General features: G+C 49.5%; 1 protein-coding gene, 13 non-coding genes and 2 pseudogenes across 14 annotated transcripts; 8 read left to right on the top strand and 8 right to left on the bottom strand.

Moving 5' to 3' along the window:
- The first annotated feature begins 235 nt into the window (after positions 1–235).
- On the top strand, positions 236–399 carry LOC124486141. The gene has a single exon (XR_006958256.1). It is a non-coding gene; the product is annotated as a U1 spliceosomal RNA (small nuclear RNA).
- Positions 400–528: 129 nt separating this feature from the next.
- On the bottom strand, positions 529–647 carry LOC124485993. The gene has a single exon (XR_006958113.1). It is a non-coding gene; the product is annotated as a 5S ribosomal RNA (ribosomal RNA).
- A 446-nt stretch (positions 648–1,093) lies between these two features.
- Positions 1,094–1,257, top strand: LOC124486140. The gene has a single exon (XR_006958255.1). It is a non-coding gene; the product is annotated as a U1 spliceosomal RNA (small nuclear RNA).
- A 129-nt stretch (positions 1,258–1,386) lies between these two features.
- Positions 1,387–1,505, bottom strand: LOC124486155. The gene has a single exon (XR_006958269.1). It is a non-coding gene; the product is annotated as a 5S ribosomal RNA (ribosomal RNA).
- A 444-nt stretch (positions 1,506–1,949) lies between these two features.
- Positions 1,950–2,113, top strand: LOC124486139. The gene has a single exon (XR_006958254.1). It is a non-coding gene; the product is annotated as a U1 spliceosomal RNA (small nuclear RNA).
- A 129-nt stretch (positions 2,114–2,242) lies between these two features.
- On the bottom strand, positions 2,243–2,361 carry LOC124486143. The gene has a single exon (XR_006958258.1). It is a non-coding gene; the product is annotated as a 5S ribosomal RNA (ribosomal RNA).
- A 443-nt stretch (positions 2,362–2,804) lies between these two features.
- LOC124486138 lies at positions 2,805–2,968 on the top strand. The gene has a single exon (XR_006958253.1). It is a non-coding gene; the product is annotated as a U1 spliceosomal RNA (small nuclear RNA).
- Positions 2,969–3,097: 129 nt separating this feature from the next.
- On the bottom strand, positions 3,098–3,216 carry LOC124486131. The gene has a single exon (XR_006958249.1). It is a non-coding gene; the product is annotated as a 5S ribosomal RNA (ribosomal RNA).
- Positions 3,217–3,668: 452 nt separating this feature from the next.
- LOC124486137 lies at positions 3,669–3,832 on the top strand. The gene has a single exon (XR_006958252.1). It is a non-coding gene; the product is annotated as a U1 spliceosomal RNA (small nuclear RNA).
- Positions 3,833–3,961: 129 nt separating this feature from the next.
- On the bottom strand, positions 3,962–4,080 carry LOC124486100. The gene has a single exon (XR_006958219.1). It is a non-coding gene; the product is annotated as a 5S ribosomal RNA (ribosomal RNA).
- A 441-nt stretch (positions 4,081–4,521) lies between these two features.
- On the top strand, positions 4,522–4,685 carry LOC124486136. The gene has a single exon (XR_006958251.1). It is a non-coding gene; the product is annotated as a U1 spliceosomal RNA (small nuclear RNA).
- A 129-nt stretch (positions 4,686–4,814) lies between these two features.
- On the bottom strand, positions 4,815–4,933 carry LOC124485987. The gene has a single exon (XR_006958108.1). It is a non-coding gene; the product is annotated as a 5S ribosomal RNA (ribosomal RNA).
- Positions 4,934–5,383: 450 nt separating this feature from the next.
- On the top strand, positions 5,384–5,547 carry LOC124486134. The gene has a single exon (XR_006958250.1). It is a non-coding gene; the product is annotated as a U1 spliceosomal RNA (small nuclear RNA).
- Positions 5,548–9,004: 3,457 nt separating this feature from the next.
- LOC124485992 lies at positions 9,005–9,137 on the top strand (annotated as a pseudogene).
- Positions 9,138–9,266: 129 nt separating this feature from the next.
- On the bottom strand, positions 9,267–9,375 carry LOC124486132 (annotated as a pseudogene).
- Positions 9,376–12,321: 2,946 nt separating this feature from the next.
- Positions 12,322–16,997, bottom strand: atp6ap2 (ATPase H+ transporting accessory protein 2). The gene is made up of 9 exons (XM_047047676.1): positions 16,883–16,997; positions 15,886–16,016; positions 15,655–15,783; positions 15,166–15,261; positions 14,895–15,032; positions 14,752–14,805; positions 13,788–13,937; positions 13,474–13,593; positions 12,322–13,352 (listed from the first exon to the last, which is right to left on the bottom strand). Exons 1-9 carry the CDS (start codon positions 16,956–16,958, stop codon positions 13,158–13,160), a joined length of 1,089 nt encoding a protein of 362 aa, XP_046903632.1. The 5' UTR covers positions 16,959–16,997; the 3' UTR covers positions 12,322–13,157.
- Positions 16,998–17,244: the final 247 nt, after the last annotated feature.

The following is a 17,244-nucleotide window of genomic DNA, read 5'->3' as shown; positions in this document are numbered from 1 at the left end:
GACTATTCTAATATCAGAGGTGGACTTTCAAGGGGCAGGGCAGAGGAGAGGAGGGGTGACCCACGGGGGTGGATGGGGGGATGGGGGGGATGGGGGGATGGGTGTGAGTGGGAGGTGGGGCTTGCTCCCTTCAGCCCGCCCCTTCCATTGGCAGCTTTTTCAGCCTGTCTGCGTACCGCGGGTGCCTGCGGCAGCCTTGGCACGAGGGTCAGAGGACCCGTCTCCCTTCCAACTCATACTTACCTGGCAGGGGAGACACCTTGATCACGAAGGAGGTTCACCCAGGGCGAGGCTCGGCCATTGCACTTCGGCTGTGCTGACCTTTGCGAATTCCCCAAATGCGGGAATCTCGACTGCATAATTTCTGGTAGTGGGGGACTGCGTACGCGCTCTCCCCCGAACATGTTTGTGAAAAATAATAATCTGGCAAACTTGAGACCGGTCAAGCCAAGCGGTTGAGGAGCGGTGTGGCACGAGATGGGGAAACAGTACCCCCTGCTGGTGAGAGAAGAGAAAAAAAAGAAAAAAAGCTTACAGCACCTGGTATTCCCAGGCGGTCTCCCATCCAAGTACTAACCAGGCCCGACCCTGCTTAGCTTCCGAGATCGGACGAGATCGGGCGTGTTCAGGGTGGTATGGCCGTAAGCGAAGGAAGGAGTGGGTCATAGGCTACTTATACATGACAGCGCTCTGCCCAGTAGCTCAGTTTGCCTTGGGATTCCTCCTTAGTTTTTTGTGGTCAGTTTGACTTCATTCTTAGTGTTGTTATCGTCTCTCTCTCTCTCTCTCTCTCTCTCTCTCTCTCGTGATCATTGAACGTATATGTGCTGCTTTCTCTTGGTGTCATTGGACTATTCTAATATCAGAGGTGGACTTTCAAGGGGCAGGGCAGAGGAGAGGAGGGGTGACCCACGGGGGTGGATGGGGGGATGGGGGGGATGGGGGGGATGGGGGGATGGGTGTGAGTGGGAGGTGGGGCTTGCTCCCTTCAGCCCGCCCCTTCCATTGGCAGCTTTTTCAGCCTGTCTGCGTACCGCGGGTGCCTGCGGCAGCCTTGGCACGAGGGTCAGAGGACCCGTCTCCCTTCCAACTCATACTTACCTGGCAGGGGAGACACCTTGATCACGAAGGAGGTTCACCCAGGGCGAGGCTCGGCCATTGCACTTCGGCTGTGCTGACCTTTGCGAATTCCCCAAATGCGGGAATCTCGACTGCATAATTTCTGGTAGTGGGGGACTGCGTACGCGCTCTCCCCCGAACATGTTTGTGAAAAATAATAATCTGGCAAACTTGAGACCGGTCAAGCCAAGCGGTTGAGGAGCGGTGTGGCACGAGATGGGGAAACAGTACCCCCTGCTGGTGAGAGAAGAGAAAAAAAAGAAAAAAAGCTTACAGCACCTGGTATTCCCAGGCGGTCTCCCATCCAAGTACTAACCAGGCCCGACCCTGCTTAGCTTCCGAGATCGGACGAGATCGGGCGTGTTCAGGGTGGTATGGCCGTAAGCGAAGGAAGGAGTGGGTCATAGGCTACTTATACATGACAGCGCTCTGCCCAGTAGCTCAGTTTGCCTTGGGATTCCTCCTTAGTTTTTTGTGGTCAGTTTGACTTCATTCTTAGTGTTGTTATCGTCTCTCTCTCTCTCTCTCTCTCTCTCTCTCTCTCTCTCTCGTGATCATTGAACGTATATGTGCTGCTTTCTCTTGGTGTCATTGGACTATTCTAATATCAGAGGTGGACTTTCAAGGGGCAGGGCAGAGGAGAGGAGGGGTGACCCACGGGGGTGGATGGGGGGATGGGGGGGATGGGGGGGATGGGTGTGAGTGGGAGGTGGGGCTTGCTCCCTTCAGCCCGCCCCTTCCATTGGCAGCTTTTTCAGCCTGTCTGCGTACCGCGGGTGCCTGCGGCAGCCTTGGCACGAGGGTCAGAGGACCCGTCTCCCTTCCAACTCATACTTACCTGGCAGGGGAGACACCTTGATCACGAAGGAGGTTCACCCAGGGCGAGGCTCGGCCATTGCACTTCGGCTGTGCTGACCTTTGCGAATTCCCCAAATGCGGGAATCTCGACTGCATAATTTCTGGTAGTGGGGGACTGCGTACGCGCTCTCCCCCGAACATGTTTGTGAAAAATAATAATCTGGCAAACTTGAGACCGGTCAAGCCAAGCGGTTGAGGAGCGGTGTGGCACGAGATGGGGAAACAGTACCCCCTGCTGGTGAGAGAAGAGAAAAAAAAGAAAAAAAGCTTACAGCACCTGGTATTCCCAGGCGGTCTCCCATCCAAGTACTAACCAGGCCCGACCCTGCTTAGCTTCCGAGATCGGACGAGATCGGGCGTGTTCAGGGTGGTATGGCCGTAAGCGAAGGAAGGAGTGGGTCATAGGCTACTTATACATGACAGCGCTCTGCCCAGTAGCTCAGTTTGCCTTGGGATTCCTCCTTAGTTTTTTGTGGTCAGTTTGACTTCATTCTTAGTGTTGTTATCGTCTCTCTCTCTCTCTCTCTCTCTCTCTCTCTCTCTCTCTCGTGATCATTGAACGTATATGTGCTGCTTTCTCTTGGTGTCATTGGACTATTCTAATATCAGAGGTGGACTTTCAAGGGGCAGGGCAGAGGAGAGGAGGGGTGACCCACGGGGGTGGATGGGGGGATGGGGGGGATGGGGGGATGGGTGTGAGTGGGAGGTGGGGCTTGCTCCCTTCAGCCCGCCCCTTCCATTGGCAGCTTTTTCAGCCTGTCTGCGTACCGCGGGTGCCTGCGGCAGCCTTGGCACGAGGGTCAGAGGACCCGTCTCCCTTCCAACTCATACTTACCTGGCAGGGGAGACACCTTGATCACGAAGGAGGTTCACCCAGGGCGAGGCTCGGCCATTGCACTTCGGCTGTGCTGACCTTTGCGAATTCCCCAAATGCGGGAATCTCGACTGCATAATTTCTGGTAGTGGGGGACTGCGTACGCGCTCTCCCCCGAACATGTTTGTGAAAAATAATAATCTGGCAAACTTGAGACCGGTCAAGCCAAGCGGTTGAGGAGCGGTGTGGCACGAGATGGGGAAACAGTACCCCCTGCTGGTGAGAGAAGAGAAAAAAAAGAAAAAAAGCTTACAGCACCTGGTATTCCCAGGCGGTCTCCCATCCAAGTACTAACCAGGCCCGACCCTGCTTAGCTTCCGAGATCGGACGAGATCGGGCGTGTTCAGGGTGGTATGGCCGTAAGCGAAGGAAGGAGTGGGTCATAGGCTACTTATACATGACAGCGCTCTGCCCAGTAGCTCAGTTTGCCTTGGGATTCCTCCTTAGTTTTTTGTGGTCAGTTTGACTTCATTCTTAGTGTTGTTATCGTCTCTCTCTCTCTCTCTCTCTCTCTCTCTCTCTCTCTCTCGTGATCATTGAACGTATATGTGCTGCTTTCTCTTGGTGTCATTGGACTATTCTAATATCAGAGGTGGACTTTCAAGGGGCAGGGCAGAGGAGAGGAGGGGTGACCCACGGGGGTGGATGGGGGGATGGGGGGGATGGGGGGGATGGGGGGATGGGTGTGAGTGGGAGGTGGGGCTTGCTCCCTTCAGCCCGCCCCTTCCATTGGCAGCTTTTTCAGCCTGTCTGCGTACCGCGGGTGCCTGCGGCAGCCTTGGCACGAGGGTCAGAGGACCCGTCTCCCTTCCAACTCATACTTACCTGGCAGGGGAGACACCTTGATCACGAAGGAGGTTCACCCAGGGCGAGGCTCGGCCATTGCACTTCGGCTGTGCTGACCTTTGCGAATTCCCCAAATGCGGGAATCTCGACTGCATAATTTCTGGTAGTGGGGGACTGCGTACGCGCTCTCCCCCGAACATGTTTGTGAAAAATAATAATCTGGCAAATTTGAGACCGGTCAAGCCAAGCGGTTGAGGAGCGGTGTGGCACGAGATGGGGAAACAGTACCCCCTGCTGGTGAGAGAAGAGAAAAAAAAGAAAAAAAGCTTACAGCACCTGGTATTCCCAGGCGGTCTCCCATCCAAGTACTAACCAGGCCCGACCCTGCTTAGCTTCCGAGATCGGACGAGATCGGGCGTGTTCAGGGTGGTATGGCCGTAAGCGAAGGAAGGAGTGGGTCATAGGCTACTTATACATGACAGCGCTCTGCCCAGTAGCTCAGTTTGCCTTGGGATTCCTCCTTAGTTTTTTGTGGTCAGTTTGACTTCATTCTTAGTGTTGTTATCGTCTCTCTCTCTCTCTCTCTCTCTCTCTCTCTCTCTCTCGTGATCATTGAACGTATATGTGCTGCTTTCTCTTGGTGTCATTGGACTATTCTAATATCAGAGGTGGACTTTCAAGGGGCAGGGCAGAGGAGAGGAGGGGTGACCCACGGGGGTGGATGGGGGGATGGGGGGGATGGGGGGATGGGTGTGAGTGGGAGGTGGGGCTTGCTCCCTTCAGCCCGCCCCTTCCATTGGCAGCTTTTTCAGCCTGTCTGCGTACCGCGGGTGCCTGCGGCAGCCTTGGCACGAGGGTCAGAGGACCCGTCTCCCTTCCAACTCATACTTACCTGGCAGGGGAGACACCTTGATCACGAAGGAGGTTCACCCAGGGCGAGGCTCGGCCATTGCACTTCGGCTGTGCTGACCTTTGCGAATTCCCCAAATGCGGGAATCTCGACTGCATAATTTCTGGTAGTGGGGGACTGCGTACGCGCTCTCCCCCGAACATGTTTGTGAAAAATAATAATCTGGCAAATTTGAGACCGGTCAAGCCAAGCGGTTGAGGAGCGGTGTGGCACGAGATGGGGAAACAGTACCCCCTGCTGGTGAGAGAAGAGAAAAAAAAGAAAAAAAGCTTACAGCACCTGGTATTCCCAGGCGGTCTCCCATCCAAGTACTAACCAGGCCCGACCCTGCTTAGCTTCCGAGATCGGACGAGATCGGGCGTGTTCAGGGTGGTATGGCCGTAAGCGAAGGAAGGAGTGGGTCATAGGCTACTTATACATGACAGCGCTCTGCCCAGTAGCTCAGTTTGCCTTGGGATTCCTCCTTAGTTTTTTGTGGTCAGTTTGACTTCATTCTTAGTGTTGTTATCGTCTCTCTCTCTCTCTCTCTCTCTCTCTCTCTCTCTCTCGTGATCATTGAACGTATATGTGCTGCTTTCTCTTGGTGTCATTGGACTATTCTAATATCAGAGGTGGACTTTCAAGGGGCAGGGCAGAGGAGAGGAGGGGTGACCCACGGGGGTGGATGGGGGGATGGGGGGGATGGGGGGGATGGGGGGATGGGTGTGAGTGGGAGGTGGGGCTTGCTCCCTTCAGCCCGCCCCTTCCATTGGCAGCTTTTTCAGCCTGTCTGCGTACCGCGGGTGCCTGCGGCAGCCTTGGCACGAGGGTCAGAGGACCCGTCTCCCTTCCAACTCATACTTACCTGGCAGGGGAGACACCTTGATCACGAAGGAGGTTCACCCAGGGCGAGGCTCGGCCATTGCACTTCGGCTGTGCTGACCTTTGCGAATTCCCCAAATGCGGGAATCTCGACTGCATAATTTCTGGTAGTGGGGGACTGCGTACGCGCTCTCCCCCGAACATGTTTGTGAAAAATAATAATCTGGCAAACTTGAGACCGGTCAAGCCAAGCGGTTGAGGAGCGGGAGGTTCACCCAGGGCGATCCCCGATAGAGTGGTGGGAAATGGTAAAGTCCCGGGTCAAGGGGTTCTTCGGGGGGGTGGGGAGGAGGAAGGCTCGGGAACAGAGGACCCGCTTCCACCATCACAACGGGGCCCTGCAACGCCTGAGCCTCCTCCAACTCAGAGGATTCGATGTGACCCGGGAGCTGTCAGAGACCAAGGAACACCTGGCCACACTCTATCGGGAAGAACAGGAGAGGAAGACTTTCAGGGATGAACTCCAGGGCCTGGAGGAGGAGGAGAAATGTACCAAACACTTTTTCCGCAGGGCACGGTCTAAACAACAAGGCATCCTGTCCCTCTACAACACCAGCGGCCAGACCGTCACGGACAGCGACGACATCAGGAGGGTGACCGAGGAGTTCTACGGCCGGCTGTTTGACACCAAGCCGGCGGACGGGACGCTGGCGGAAACCTTCCTCGACGGTCTGGACCAAATCAAAGAGGGGGGCGAGGGCGAGGGCGAGGAACCAGAGCTGAGTCTGGAGGAGCTCACCCGGGCCGTGCACGCCATGAACACCCAGAAGGCCCCAGGACCGGACGGGATCCCGGCAGAATTCTATCAGGCCTTCTGGGAACTCATCAAGGACGATCTGGCTCAGGTCCTCCGAGCGGTCTACAGGGAAAGGAGGCTAGGAGAATCGATGCGACAGAGTACAGTAACACTAATACCCAAGAAGGGGGACCTCAAGGACCTCCGGAATTGGCGCCCCATCAACCTCCTCTGCTCCGATTATAAAATACTCACGAAGGCCCTCATGTGGCGCTTCCAAAAACACCTCCCCGCAATCATCAACCCGGATCAGACCTGCGGCGTCCCCGGAAGGTCCATTAATGACAACCTGCTCCTGGTGAGAGACCTCATCCTTCACTCCCAGGAGCGGAGGTCCCCCTTCGCGCTCCTCTGCCTCGACCAAGAGAAGGCCTTCGACCGGGTAAGCCATGGCTTCCTGCAGGAGGTGCTAGGGAGGATGAACTTCCCAAAACACCTCATCCACTGGACCAGGCTCTGCTATAACAACATCACGAGCAGAGTCCTGGTCAATTCACAGCTGACAGACCCCTTTCCCATCCGGTCTGGGGTCAGACAAGGATGCCCCCTAGCACCCCTGCTGTATGTCATTTACCTGGAGCCTTTCCTCCGTAAAATAAGAGCGACTCAGAACATCCAGGGTTATCACCTCCCGGGGGCCCAGGGAGAGAGGCTCCAGGTGGTGGCGTACATGGACGACATCACCATCGTCGGCACAGATAGTCGTTCCATCGCCGCGGCAACGAAGGTGGTGGACGACTACTGTGCAGCCACCGGCGCTCTGGTCAATCGAGGTAAGAGCGAACTGTACCTGTCGCAATACTGGAAAGAAGACATAGCCACCTCTTTCCCTGTAAAGACAGACAACATCAAGCTGCTCGGAGTCACCTACCAAAACAACGGGAAAGGGACCCTGACCTGGGCCAACACCATCAAACATGCCAAGCAAAAGATCGCCCAATGGAGTGCACGGTCCCTCACAATAACGGGTAAGATCTTGATCCTGAAGGCAATAATCCTCCCCATTCTCCTCTACGTCGGGAGGGTGTTTCCCCCGGACAGGGTGACGAGCAAAACCATCGAGCGCCTGATGTTCACCTTTGTCTGGGGGAGCACCATGGAGCGCTTGAAAAGGACCATCATGTTCAGCGCAGAGGAGAAGGGGGGGAAGGGGGTCCCAGACATCCTCAACATCATCAGGGCACAGGGCCTTTCCCAACTGGTCACAAACATCCATAAACCGGACAGGAAGGCAGGAACCTTTGAGAGGTACTTCGCCACACCCACACTCAGAGCACTCCGTTTCACCAACACTGCCATTAACCACACTGCGCCCTACTGCTGGGACCCCCCACAAGTATACAGGGAGTGGAAGAACTTTGCCTTCAGGACGGGTCTGCCCACAGCCGGCCTGGCCTCCTGGAAATACAAGGACATCATGGCACACATCAGAGGGAAGGACACCATCACACCACCCAAGGCCAGGCCGGCCCTGGACATCCAACAGGTCTGGAAAAACATCAACCATAAATGCATCAACAATAAACAAAAGGATCTGAATTGGTCAACTGCTCACGGCTGTCTCCCCACCAGAGAATTCATGTATAGACGGCGCATGGCCCGTACCGAGCTCTGCCCCCACGGTTGCACTGACACTGAAAACATTTACCACCTGTTCGTCAAGTGCACCGTGGCCAGGCGGGTCTGGGCCCTGTTTGTTCCCTCTGTCTCCCTCTACAGGAACAACACCTTGCCTCGCTTGACGGCGGACGACATCCTGTTCGGTCCTCCGGGGGGTTGTACGACCCCCCGCCTACAACATCAGTGGAGGATCGTCAGCACCGTCAAGCAGGTGATATGGGAGACAAGAAACAGCAGGGTCTATCATCAACAGGATCAACCCTTCATCGTCCAGAGGAGGAGAATCACGCTCCTCCTCAGGGACTACGCCATTCTGGACTTCAAAAATAATCCGGACACCGCCAGAGACACATGGGGGGTTGAGAGGTGGAAGGACGTATCCATCTAGCTCCTCCCCCCCATGCCATCATACCATCTCTGCACTCCATGCTCCGTCCCCGAACGCCGACGGCGTTTCCACCCAACACCCTCATCGCCCCTACCACCCTCAACACCACTGCCCTGGCAGCCACCACTCCACTCACTACACCACTTCACCCGTTCCGGCACCAAGCCCGAAGACCCGGGGACATCAACATCTGTCCCCAGTACGAGGGTCCGGAGAGGAGAAACCCACCAGGCCACAAGGGTTCCAGTTTGCCAAACACCATCCCAGCAGCAGCACCCTCCACTTGACCCCCCCCCCCCAAAGGACCAGTTATCACCCCTTCCCGGCACACCAGCTGCAGCACCAGGAACCCCTCTCCCTGGGCCCCCGAAAAGGACAATACACCCCCCCGACACATGAGACCCCCCCCCCCCCCACTCATCAAGACGTCTGGCCCCTCCAACCCCCCCCCCCCACCCACACACCCCACCCCACTTACCGGAACTCTCATCTCAGACACACATCTTTTGCAAGGCACTTGGACTCGGCCCGACCTACAGCACCCCCAACCATCCCTGGAGGAGGGGATACCCCCTCGAATGGCTCCTCCCGAGGTTTCTTCTTCATTTTCTCAAAGAGTTTTTTTGTGAGGAGTTTTTCCTCGCTTTCCTGGAGGGTTTTAGGTTGGCGCAGGGAGGGCCCACACTGTTGATTTTGTGTGTTTCGTTTTGAGGTAAGGGGTGATTGTGAATGACATATTGTCACTGGGTGAAATGTGGTGGAAGTTTTTACCAATACTGTAAATAACTGTTTTTAATTTTGGTAAAACCAATAAAAGCTTAAAGGTTCACCCAGGGCGAGGCTCGGCCATTGCGAATTCCCCAAATGCGGGAATCTCGACTGCATAATTTCTGGTAGTGGGGGACTGCGTACGCGCTCTCCCCCGAACATGTTTGTGAAAAATAATAATCTGGCAAACTTGAGACCGGTCAAGCCAAGCGGTTGAGGAGCGGTGTGGCACGAGATGGGGAAACAGTACCCCCTGCTGGTGAGAGAAGAGAAAAAAAAGAAAAAAAGCTTACAGCACCTGGTATTCCCAGGCGGTCTCCCATCCAAGTACTAACCAGGCCCGACCCTGCTTAGCTTCCGAGATCGGGCGTGTTCAGGGTGGTATGGCCGTAAGCGAAGGAAGGAGTGGGTCATAGGCTACTTATACATGACAGCGCTCTGCCCAGTAGCTCAGTTTGCCTTGGGATTCCTCCTTAGTTTTTTGTGGTCAGTTTGACTTCATTCTTAGTGTTGTTATCGTCTCTCTCTCTCTCTCTCTCTCTCTCTCTCTCTCTCTCTCTCTCTCTCTCTCTCTCTCTCTCTCTCGTGATCATTGAACGTATATGTGCTGCTTTCTCTTGGTGTCATTGGACTATTCTAATATCAGAGGTGGACTTTCAAGGGGCAGGGCAGAGGAGAGGAGGGGTGACCCACGGGGGTGGATGGGGGGATGGGGGGGATGGGGGGGATGGGTGTGAGTGGGAGGTGGGGCTTGCTCCCTTCAGCCCGCCCCTTCCATTGGCAGCCTTTTCAGCCTGTCTGCGTACCGCGGGTGCCTGCGGCAGCCTTGGCACGAGGGTCAGAGGACCCGTCTCCCTTCCAACTCATACTTACCTGGCAGGGGAGACACCTTGATCACGAAGGAGGTTGTTATCGTCTCTCTCTCTCTCTCTCTCTCGTGATCATTGAACGTATATGTGCTGCTTTCTCTTGGTGTCATTGGACTATTCTAATATCAGAGGTGGACTTTCAAGGGGCAGGGCCACCACCCCCGGTCCCGGGTGCACCCTTACCTCAGTTTTTTACCTCAGACGCCACCGGCCGACAGGGCTCCGCGCAAATTATTTTTTTTTTCACCCTAACCCTTTCTGGACCAACCTCACACCCAAAAACCCAAGCCCTAACCTATCCCCCCGCCCAAAACCTCTCCCACTCTTTCACTCCCTCCCTCCCTAGTGTTTCCCTTTGACACGCTTAGAAAGAGTGCACCGTTCCTGGAGGGCGCTGCAATACCGGGGTGATGCGCGGAGCGGACGGAGCGAGCCCATGTTCCGACTCCCTGTTTCAAAAATCCGTTTTTTTCTGCGGTAGAGGGGTCCCAGGTGGGGCAGTGGGTGTGGAGAGTGTTGTCTGGTGAGGCCGGTTGGGAACCGGTACTTGGGGGTGAAGGGCGCAGCTTGTGGGGCGTTGACCAACTGAAACCCTGTGAAGGTGATCAGGGAGAGGATGGAGAGGGGAGGAGGGGTGTACGTAGGGGTGGTGGGGGTGTGTGTGTATAGGTGTGGTGCAGGGCTGGCCCAAGCCTTTATGGGCCTTAAGCAGAGTTGATTTAGAGTTGTCCCCCCTGTGACGCAGATATTATTGATTATTTTTAATGCTTGATTATTCGCACACTATTAATCTAATACACTAATTAGCAATGTTATTAGTTGTGTTGCTTACATCATAATATTGATTTCACCCTTATACAGTTTTTAATTTTAGCAGAAGCAAACCCACAAGATTGGTCATGTGATGATTTGAACTTGTATTCAAAGTCTTACAGTACTAAGTGGTGTACTTAATGTGGTGTACTGAAAAGTAGCTAAATAAACTAGACAATGCATCTATTGTACACAAGTTAACCACTTTAATAGCTTATGGTTTAAACTAGCAATGTCGAATATTATATCAATGACCCCCAAAAGGATAGGGTCTATGCAAGATACTCTAGGCTAGCCTTGTTAGCGAGCTTACCTGTCAACTAGCCAGCTTATGTTAGCTCACAACGTAGCCTAGTTAGCAAACCTAGTACCTTACAGCAAAGTTCAATGGCAATCGAAATTTATTTTTAAATATATTTACCTAGTATGCATTCGCCTAGGTAAATCCACCTAGCTGAATGGATACTAGCTAAATAAATGCAAATTTTAAAGTAGGGGATCTAGCTATTGTAAAAATTTTAAGCTTCAGTAGCTAGTCTAAGTGTTACACTAAAATGATAGCTAGCTAGCTCTAGCTAACGTTGAAGGCTTGATTAATGCATCTATCTCTAAACTGTAAATGTTTAAGGTTAAAAACTGTAATGAATCATGCAAACATACCTTGATCTTGCTGTTTTGTCTCTTCTTCTGTTTTCTTTTCTCTGCACCAGAGGAATATGTCCTTTTTTGTGACATTGCTTTTAACCGTGTCAGATTGCGATTGCCGACTGATCTTTTCCGTTCTCGAACAATCGTCAACGTTGTTGCTGTACTATGAGTGCTGACAAAGGCAGGCCCCCAAGATAATATTTTAAACCAGTAGTAGTAGGCTATTATCTTCCTTGCCAGCCGGTCAATATAATATTGAGTTTATTGCAAATTTGTATAATTACCATGAACGTAATATAATTTTAAAATTAAGCTGCATCTTAATGTGCTCTTGGGGACAAACAGCCGTTAAGTTCGCTTATGCCTTGGGCCGGCCCTGGTGTGGTGTACTTTCTGTGAGGTAAGGTGGGTTTCTCCTCTCCGGAAGGTTACTTAATGGCGCTGTTCCTTGCTCCATTGATTTACAACTCTGTTCACATGCTCTGATGGCCACAGAACTCTATCCTCTACAGGTTCTCATTAGGCCTACTATATGTGATTTTCAGAATTTTTATCTAGTCAATTAGATTAAAATTGTTGTACATTCCCTCTTGGATATTACTTGAATATGAAGAGATATCAGATATTGATATTTATTGCCCAAACTCCGTGTCGCTGTTACATTGGCTGAGCTGCACATTTGGCCAGTTATCAGCTGTATTCTTTAGCCTATTTGGAAGGCTATTGAATGTTCGAATCCTTTGTGAACATACGAATATTTTCTGCACTTTTGAAAATCAGGTTTAGAATATACAAACCTATATTCCACGTTCATATTCAGTTTTACACTTGCAAATCTTTTTGACCCTCATACACAATAAAACTCTCAAAGCGGTTATAGGGGGTGCATAAACAGACACAAGGTGAAGAATAACTTAAATTGTATTTTATTGCACATTTAATTGTGAAATTAACATTAATCTCTCCTTATGATACCCAAAAACCATGAATTTCCAGTTCAACACAATGGGATTTCACGTCAACAGTTTTTTAATCCATGCTAGCACACAGGGGATAAAATTACACCTTCATCACAATACAGATAAAGCCAGTTTAATTTAAGATATTCTTATTTTATATCCATCTTAATATGTACACACCTACATTTCACCTAACTTACAACAGTTTCATATTGCAAAACAAACTACACACAAGTTATGTCGGTCAGGGCATCACAATAATAATCTGATTCAACCAAATGTTGGAACCACCAGAGAAAGTAAGGGAATTACGACCATTAAGGAAGGGACAACCTAAATGGATACATGTGAAAAGTGAGGGTTTGAAAGCTTCACAGTATCAATTTACAGTTGAACTGTCAAAGTTGAACTGTTATAGTTAGTACAGCTAACCAATACATGAAGATCAGCAGGCTACTTCAGCAGGCTACTTCCACAACTCTTAACTACCGGTCAAATTTTATTTGTAAATGTATGTGATAGATTATGTTTTAGTGGCCAAAAATAGCCATTACTTAACACTTTGATAAGACATTCATAACAAGCCAATATCTATTGTCTTTAGGCCCCAATGTAGATCTGAATGGATGTAAAATCCCATTTGGTACAATGTAGAATTGACCAATGAGCATTAGTGAAACAACATCCACAACATCAGGCAGGTCCCACAATATTTAAGTTTTCCAATAAAATCTTGACAGATGTATACAGAGACCAGGGGTTGGTTTGGTATTGGCCCAAGATACAGTATTTCTTCACACAATGTAGTTTCAGACAAACAAAAAATGAACACACTGACTAAAAGACTAAACATGGGAGAGTTTGGGAATGTAAACAAAAGGGTGGATCTCAGTCCATCCGGATCTTCTGATTGGTCATCCTGTAGATGATGCTGTCATAGCCGGGGTCCATGTTCCAGAGGTTGTAGGCGATGGCAATGACGGCAAGGGCCAGGATGATCATCAGCCACAGAATTATGTTAAAGATGACTGCATACTGAAAATTATACTTGTAAGCCAGATTATAGGGGCTGCCTGGATTGCTCTGCAGGGGCCACAGATGGGAGAAAGAAAAAAGAAATTAATACATGGAGACATGAATGTATATTGTAAAAGCAAGAACAGCAAAGTGTATGGTCCTGTCCGTTTTATAAAATGAGACTCACAATTTGTTTGGACTCAAGGATTGAACGTGACTTTCTGGTCAATGGTGCCTCAAAGTTCTTCACCGTGACTACCTGCACCACAGCATTGTTGCCATAGAGACCATACAGGTCCTCACCGAACTACAAAAGTAAAGATTCAGAGAGGAAGAGAGAAATGTCAGAGACAACTAAATAAATAAGTACAACTAAATTACTTCTGTGTAGGAAACAGTGCCATTTTCATAATATTATGACAAGGAAGAGACAGAACGGAGATGGGACAGTAGAGAACGAAGTATGCTCCTCTTCAAATAAACATGCTCCAGCCATCAGACCTTCTGCAAGACAGCAGTGAGGATGGCCGTGGCGTCCCGGTATTGGTTGGAGTCTTGTCCGTAGCGGCGTCCCAGCTCTTCCAGGCCAGAGAGCTCCAGCGAGTAGAGGTCAGGGGAGTGATCTTTGGCTAGGTGGCGGTGCCTCTGAAGCTAGGGAACAGAACAGAGGGGACTACATTTCTGAACACAGCCAGCAAGCGTGAAACCTTGGTGCATTCCCAAAAGCATGTCCTCAGAGCATCGCTTAAGACCGCACACCACTTGAACACAAAATAATGCTGAAGTAACCAAGATCATCTTTCCAATTGTAATCACTTATATTCAATCTTGAATCAAATCCAGCTCTAAATCAACCTTTTGATTCAGATGGAGAAAAATCCAGTCTCATTGAATGCTTGTAAAGTGTTTCCTCTCTGTTTATTTTGGTGTGGCGGCCCGCCATGGAACACAAACCGAGAAACCGAAAAACAAATAGTTTTAACAAATCGAGGCGACAAAGCGTTTGCTGACCTGTCGAAGAGTAAACACTTGGTTTCTTATATACTACAGCAATACGTGGGAAGATCACAAATCAAACACGGCGAATCTGGAGCAGACGCCATGTTGTCAGCTGCACTTGCACTGGTGACGTCACTACATCTCCAAGGCAACATATCAAACAACTCTGGAGTTTCAAAAACGTTTTTTTACCTCTGCGAACTTTTAAGGAGGTATACAAACGGATTTGTTAACTTTTGAGAACGTGTCTGGACCAATAAGAACAGCGTATTGGTCTAATTATAATACTAGTATATAAGAAACACAATGGTTTTATCTGTGTGGTTAAATTGCATGCACCTTTCTCAAAAAACTTTCCATACACATTTAACACATAATAAAAAGAGGACACTTGTGAGATAGTTGTGAGAATAAATCGTTGTAAGGTCCTACTTCGGAGACAGATTGAGGGAGGAGACAGTCTTACCAGAGCTGTGATGTCATGCAGAACCTGGACCTCCGACAAGAAGAGAAGATCAGCCTGAGAGGGAGAGAGAGCCAAGGGTTCAGACAAGCTCAGGTGAAGCAATTTCACGATAATACTCCTCCCTGACAGTGGTGTATCTTGACCTCTGCATTGCGGCTGAGTGAGTTGAGGGGCAGGGAGGTAACTACAGAGCCGTCCTGAGATAGACGTGCTCTCATCTGCTGGAGGGTGACAGGAAGGTCCTCAAACACGGCATTGGCCTTGCCCAGCATGTACAACCTCTGCAGGGGAGGAGAAAGACACATCTGCTTGGTACTGTACAAGGCCATTGTGGGCCTTAACATTCATATCCACATTCAATAAAAGAGATCCAACTCGATTCTCTATATAGAACTTAGTCCAGGAATACAGTACCTCATCGCTGGGAGCCAGCTGAAGTACAACAGGAGTGTCCTCAGAAAACAGAGAGTGGACCGTCTCAGCCACGCTGTCTAGCGTAAAGGGTACAGGCTGGATGAAGATATTGGAAACAGAACATAGAAGTTTATACAGTGACAAGTCTGAGTCATTACTGCAGTCCAGAGTTTTTGACTCCAGAGTCAGTGACATCGTAGAGTCAAAGACAATAAAACGGAACATTGAAATAATGTGGCTAAATGATTAGCATGGCAGTTACAGTTTGAACATGGCTCAGCTGCCAATGTCAGCCATAGGAGAGTCACATACAGTGATAACAAACACCCCACTAGCATTGTGTTTCAGAGCTTAAAATTTGAGTTTAGCCTTTGAACATGTTCTCAATTAAATTAGTTTGAAAGATTCTAGAAAGCTCAAAAATAAAAAAAAAAGGCCCTGGACTTTACTGTCAAGACGTGGCATGCCATATTACTTCGAGAGACATACATTCTCCAAGGGGTAAGAGGCCACACTCTGGGGCAGGTTTAGGCTGTCAACTCCACGCACAACCACCAGCATGTTGGCCCTGGGACGTTGGAACAATGGACCAGCCCGCAGACCTGGCCAAGAAAGATCCTACACACACATAAATTATAACTTTAGATGATGGGGTATTTGAGGGGCAGGGGCAGTGTAGATTAAACACATTTCCACCATTTTAATTTATATTTTCCAAACCTCCTGAATGGAAAAGCCCATGGTGAGAGCCACCAGGTCTGGGATCTTCTCTCCTGAGATCATCCAATCTCCCTTTTGAAAAGACACATACTCTGGTGCCTGCAGTACGGTCAGTCTGTCTCCACTGACTCCTATGTAAAAAAACAACAACAACATAAAAACATCTATAGGCCGATTCCTTATTGGAAGTTAAAGACACCAACGACAAACAGTATCATTCACTATGCATAGTCCAAGATGCCTGAAGGTTTCCATTTAGTTGGTTAAGCCTTACTCACCTTCACACCGTTTCTGACAAAGCTTATGCTTTGTTGGTTTGGAAAGACTGGACTGACAATGAGACCAAGACAGATGGCATATTTTAACTGTTTAGTGTGACTACGTAATTATTTTGACGAGGTATTGGCCTAGTGAATTGAACTAATAAAAAATGTAAAATAAACTAAGAACTCTATTACAATGAACGGATCCCGTGCCTCTCGAAGAGGAACTGAGGTGAGGAAGTAACATTGTCACATGATGAGCCACTCTGGAATGCTAGCAGGCCACTACATTTTACAATCAGCAAGGAAGGCCTGGCGTTCTTATTAATAACATAAAAGTTCATCTAGTTATGGAAGCCAATCAATAATGTATGAAGACGCTGACATTCATTACGTCTTGTCTTCTCCTCGTTTAGCTGGCTACTGTAGTTACAGTACACTGTAGTTACAGTAGCTAGCAACGACAAACTCTTCATGAAAAATATAGGCAAAATACACAAATAAATTGCTTGCCGCTTAGTGCAACTGATTATTGACTGATGATAGTAAATATCATGTTTTTCATATGTCGAATCGCATTAAATTTTGCTCATTGGTGGCAAGCTGGCCTATTCCATGGCTACTGACTGTTAAGTATGGCGCATTCATTTGGCGAGTGGAGACAAGCTTGGATACCGTACACATTGTGACTACTAGCGAAAATCTCTAATACACAGAAGTATATCTTGTCTTACCTGACGTTACGGCTGACAAGAACACAAACACTAGGACAAACAGGGAGTCCATCCTTCGGTGATTTTCCAGCGACATCTTTCTCCTTGCTAGAGAGCTTATGAGTGATCAGCTGACTCGGTGGATGTCATGGGGACATTACGGCAATGCATTGTGGGTAAAAAAGTGGTAAATAAAATGTTGTACAAAAATACACATTGTGATTGACTACACTGAATTAAGATAAATGCAAATTATACAAAGTAAAAAAGACACATTTTGAACATGTTATTTCAAGAAATGTGGCCTGCTGTACCCTACACATCCATAGGAGGACGATATATGACCATAAAACGACCATCAAGAAGCTCCATCGTGGTAATAC

This window comes from Hypomesus transpacificus, chromosome 23 (assembly GCF_021917145.1).
Source record: "Hypomesus transpacificus isolate Combined female chromosome 23, fHypTra1, whole genome shotgun sequence".
NCBI classification, from domain to species: domain Eukaryota; kingdom Metazoa; phylum Chordata; class Actinopteri; order Osmeriformes; family Osmeridae; genus Hypomesus; species Hypomesus transpacificus.
This window is presented reverse-complemented; position numbering and strand designations above follow the sequence as displayed.

Bases quoted from the DNA above. Each gene is read 5' to 3' on its own strand.
- atp6ap2 (XM_047047676.1), bottom strand. From the start codon at position 16,958: ATGTCGCTGGAAAATCACCGAAGGATGGACTCCCTGTTTGTCCTAGTG. The intron at 16,017-16,882 runs GTAAGACAAGAT...TTTTTTACATAG, and splicing joins CTTGTCAGCCGTAACGTCAG to GAGTCAGTGGAGACAGACTG. The intron at 13,594-13,787 runs GTCTGATGGCTG...TTACTTTTGTAG, and splicing joins TCACTGCTGTCTTGCAGAAG to TTCGGTGAGGACCTGTATGG.